This window comes from Crinia signifera, chromosome 1, assembly GCF_055691185.1.
Source record: "Crinia signifera chromosome 1, ASM5569118v1, whole genome shotgun sequence".
In the NCBI taxonomy this organism is placed as follows: Eukaryota; Metazoa; Chordata; class Amphibia; order Anura; family Myobatrachidae; genus Crinia; species Crinia signifera.
In genome coordinates this window covers 94,412,021-94,416,361 of record NC_139217.1, presented here as the reverse complement: position 1 = coordinate 94,416,361, position 4,341 = coordinate 94,412,021, and the positions used below count along the sequence as shown (strand labels likewise).

The 4,341-nt window shown below is 44.6% G+C and overlaps 1 protein-coding gene across 1 annotated transcript; it reads right to left on the bottom strand.

The window, feature by feature from the left end:
- Window positions 1-1,671: 1,671 nt before the first annotated feature.
- CLDN24 (claudin 24) lies at window positions 1,672-3,789 on the bottom strand. The gene has a single exon (XM_083156758.1). It carries the CDS (start codon window positions 3,729-3,731, stop codon window positions 3,069-3,071), a length of 663 nt encoding a protein of 220 aa, XP_083012884.1. The 5' UTR covers window positions 3,732-3,789; the 3' UTR covers window positions 1,672-3,068.
- Window positions 3,790-4,341: the final 552 nt, after the last annotated feature.

Here is a 4,341-nt window from a genome sequence, read left to right as displayed (position 1 = left end):
TTTTTCGCCCATTATCACACTTTTTTCAAATCGCATTTTTGCCTTGGATTCGCATATTTAATGAGGTGCTTGTTCCGGCAAGAAAAGTGCGATTGAGTGCGATAATGGGCGAATTTTCTGCATGAAAATGTGCGATTTTTAGGCATGAAAATGTGCGATTTTGGGTTTGTATAAAAAAAAAAAATTGCGTGGGGTCCCCCCTCCTGAGCATAACCAGCCCCGGGCTCATTGAGCCGGACCTGGTTCCAAAAATACGGGGGACAAAAAGCGTAGGGGTCCCCCGTATTTCTGAAACCAGCCCCGGACTCTTGGACCAGTCCTGGTTCCCAAAATACGGGGGACAAAAAACCGGGGGTCCCCCGTATTTTGAAACCAGCACCGGCCTCCAACAGCCCGCAGTGTCATGCCACAGCCGGGGGACAATTTTTACATAAGGTCCCCCGGCCGTACCATGAGCACCGTGGCTGGTGAGCCTTGGACGGGGTACCTGGAGGAGTGGGGACCCCCCTAATAAAGGGGATGCTCTCAGCCTCTGTTGCGCTGGGACAGCGCGACAGAAGCTGTTAGCTCCATCGGAGAAAGCCGGTTCAGCCCGCTGATAGTGCGGGCTGACCGGCTCTGCTGCAGAGAGACCAGCGCTGGATCCTGGATCGGTAAGTATATTTGTGTAAAAGTGAGGTGTGTGGATGTGTATGTAATAAAGTTTTACTTTTCTGTGTGTGTGTTTTCTTTTAACATTCTTTTTACAGGTGGACTACAAGTCCCGGCGGGCCCATTAATGCCCCGCATGCTGGGACTTGTGGTTCTCCAAGTCCCAGCCTGCGGGGGAGGTCTGCTGGGACTTGTAGTTCTCCTGTATAAAGCAATGTTAGGATTGAAAGATTTTACACCATCAGGCCGGCGTCCACTGGCCAGCCCCGGGCTTCAGCCCTGGACGGGTGAAGCCTTGGGGGGACGACCCCTTTTTTGGGGGGGTCCCCACTCCTCCAGGTACCCCGTCCAAGGCTGACCAGCCACGGTGCTCATGGTACGGCCGGGGGACCTTATGTAAAAAGTGTCCCCCGGCTGTGGCATGACACTGCGGGCTGTTGGAGCCCGGTGCTGGTTTCAAAATACAGGGGACCCCCAGATTTTTTGTCCCCCCGTATTTTTGGAACCAGGACCGGTCCAAGAGTCCAGGGCTGGTTTCAGAAATACGGGGGACCCCTACGCTTTTTGTCCCCCGTATTTTTGGAACCAGGTCCGGCTCAATGAGCCTGGGGCTGGTTATGCTCAGGATTTTTTACCACAGAACCATGCACAGATCTCAATGATCTGTGCAGGGTTCTGGCCAACTCGCATATCAGAACCTGGTCTGTTTTTTTGGCGAATTTAAGACATATTTCCAAAATTCGCATCTCATTAAATATGCGCATTGTATACTTTTCAATGGGAAAAACATCTGGATGCGAGTTCCGGCGCGAGTTAAAATCGCACTTTGTAAAAGTGCGATTTCGCGGCAAAATCAGCGATTTTTGCCGTTTTTCGCATCTCATTAAATTTTGCCAAAAAACACAAATCTCATCCCATAGAATGTCACCCATAGTCTTATTACTGAATAAAATACATGAAACATCTCTTTTGGAAGTATGTCATTTTACTAAAATATCACAAAGTATCTTTCTTCCAATTATTTCCTACATTTTTGCAGACACATGTCTTTGAAGAAGGCCACAAAATATGTTCTTTAGTCATTTAAGAGTCAACATGGATGCTATTAACAGGATGCTATTAACAGTGACTCATCTGCAGGATTATATATATATATATATATATATATATATATATATATATATGGCTAACTACTCCTCACCTCTATGAGGTGAAGTACTGTCACTAACCCCTAGAGGCCACTCAATGGACCAAATGAGTCCTTTGTGTGCTAAAAGATGTCATAACAGAAAGTGACAGCAATTTTTGCAGGGATAATGATCTATTTCAAACTTGCTGGATATGGAGAGAGAGAGCTGTGGAGACAGAGATTGGAGGTAGGAGCAGAGAGGGACTGGGAGTGGGGTGGAGAGTTTGTGGGCTAAAAACGGTCACAGGTCAAAGTGAAAGTAAAAACTGTCACAGCTTAAAGTGAAAGTACATTGCAGAAGCCGTCATTTTGGTGGGTTTTTAAGTTAACAAGTACAACCTGTAATTGTCTACTGAAGCTGCATACACTTAGTGGCATAACTATCAAAACCGAACCGAACCCGCAGCCGGCTCCCCTCCTGGCTTCTGCAGGTATGAAAAATGGACCATACCAAAATGTCCGCCCCCATTCAGCAGACAGTTTCAGAGAACTGTCTGCTGTATTGGGGCGGACATTTTATGATGGTTAATTTCAGCAGAAGCCAGGAGCGGAGCCGGCTGTGGGTCCCTGGCACTGAAGGACAGCAGAAAGTAAGGCATGGGGGCGGCGGCGGGGGGAGAGGGGTGTTTGTTTGGCATTACAATAGCCCTGCAGACCCCCGGCGCCTGCACTTACACAGCGCCCCCCATGCGACCGCTGGGTCTGCGGAGCTATTGTTGCGCCACTGGATAAGCAGTAATGATGTGTATACTTTGTGTTACCGCTAAATCTACAGTCCTTTGCATATTAGGTATGTAAAAAAAACTTTTAAACAGGTATTAAGCTAATAGTGCTGGAAGGCTCAGGAAATTTTCCAAAGTGTCCATTACCAGCTAATATAGCAACATAATGTACATTACAACAGTGTAGGCTTGCCTGTTGTGTAATATCGTCCTGGACTTCACAAGATCAGAATCATATTTTACTTGTCTTTAGGATTTTTTCAGTAGATCCAATTTGTCCTCAAGACGTTGCTCTGTCAAGAAGCTGTGGTCATTTATGGATACTATAGGTCCCTGCTTAAGTATTTTTAATGACTAAATGGCTGACAAAGTCATCACAGTAGGTCTTCAAAATCACAAGAACTTATTCAATAATATAAACATTAACAAAATTCTTGAAGAACTAACATTAGAAATCCATTTGAACAAGGCTCAGGGTTGAGTTTCGCAGCTACAAAATGCACCTCTCAGATAGTCAGATCGGGATATTTGGAGTCCCCAGGTAGATATTGTTCATGTTGTTTTGTAGGTTTGTAACATATAGACGTTGGATCAGTGGGTATGAAGCAATAGGAGGAAGCAAGGAGTGAACCACCAAGGAGAAGGAAAAATCCTCCAAACCAGCCCATAAAGAGAGCTTCACCAAACTCCCATCGTGGGACAATCTCTGGAATGGATTCATCCCAAAATTCCTGAACTGTGTCATAAGCCACCCAGGAGACTGGGACTAAGGCAGATAATCCTGATGTCCACAGCATTATGCCTCCAAGAAGTAAGAGACGGTTCTTTAGCTCCAGGTTTCCTGCTCCAACTTTCACACAGTCCAAACCAAGGCTGGAAATGACGAGACCGAGGATCCCAGAGCCATTCGATAAGCACATTAAAATCCTCGAAATCCTGAGCTCGGATGACAGAGCCAAGAAAGAATCAAAGTCCTTGCATTGCATTCCTCCTTCCTCTTGTACGACACAAGTCTGCCACAGTCCCATAGTCCAGTTTTCCAATTCATTTAAATCTAAATTTAAGTTTTTCCAGAGAGGCACATAAGTAGTCACACAGGACAGAATCCATCCAGCCAAAGACAATAACGTTCCTCTAAATTGTATGTAAGTTCTTTTGGCCAAAGCCATACTTTTCAGTTATTCCTTGACAGTAGAGTAACGTGAACACGCCTGCAGCTAACTTGGTCTCGGAGCAGATAGCAAACTAATAATCTTGGCTCTGGGCTACATGATATATAAGCTTTAGACATTAACCATTGAGTGACTTTGAAGCAAGGTTTTGTTCCAGTGTGAGATAGTATTTCATATAGATGGGAGAAGAATTCCTGGCAGCTAGGAGTTAAGTTTATGATAAGCATTTGATCTGTTACCTTTCAATTTTCTGAGTAAAATTATATCCCAATGCCTGATGATTACAAGCCAGGGGGCGAACAAAGAAGGCTCTATGACCCCTCACCCTAAAACACAACAGTAATCATTGTGCTTCAATATGGATTAATTAGATTTTAAATGGTGATAAAAGCCTCCTGTGTGTGTAACAGGACTTCATTGTAATGGTTGTGCCTGAGATTCAGGCATGTAGAGATAGAACATGCAGAAAAACGGACCTAGCATACAAAGGAATCCGCTTCAAATGAATATAGTTTTAAAATGTAAACTAAATATAATGGTTTAGGCTTTTTATTCAAAAGAGGTAAAATCTTCAGGGTGATGCTATTATAAAAACACCTTTATAGAA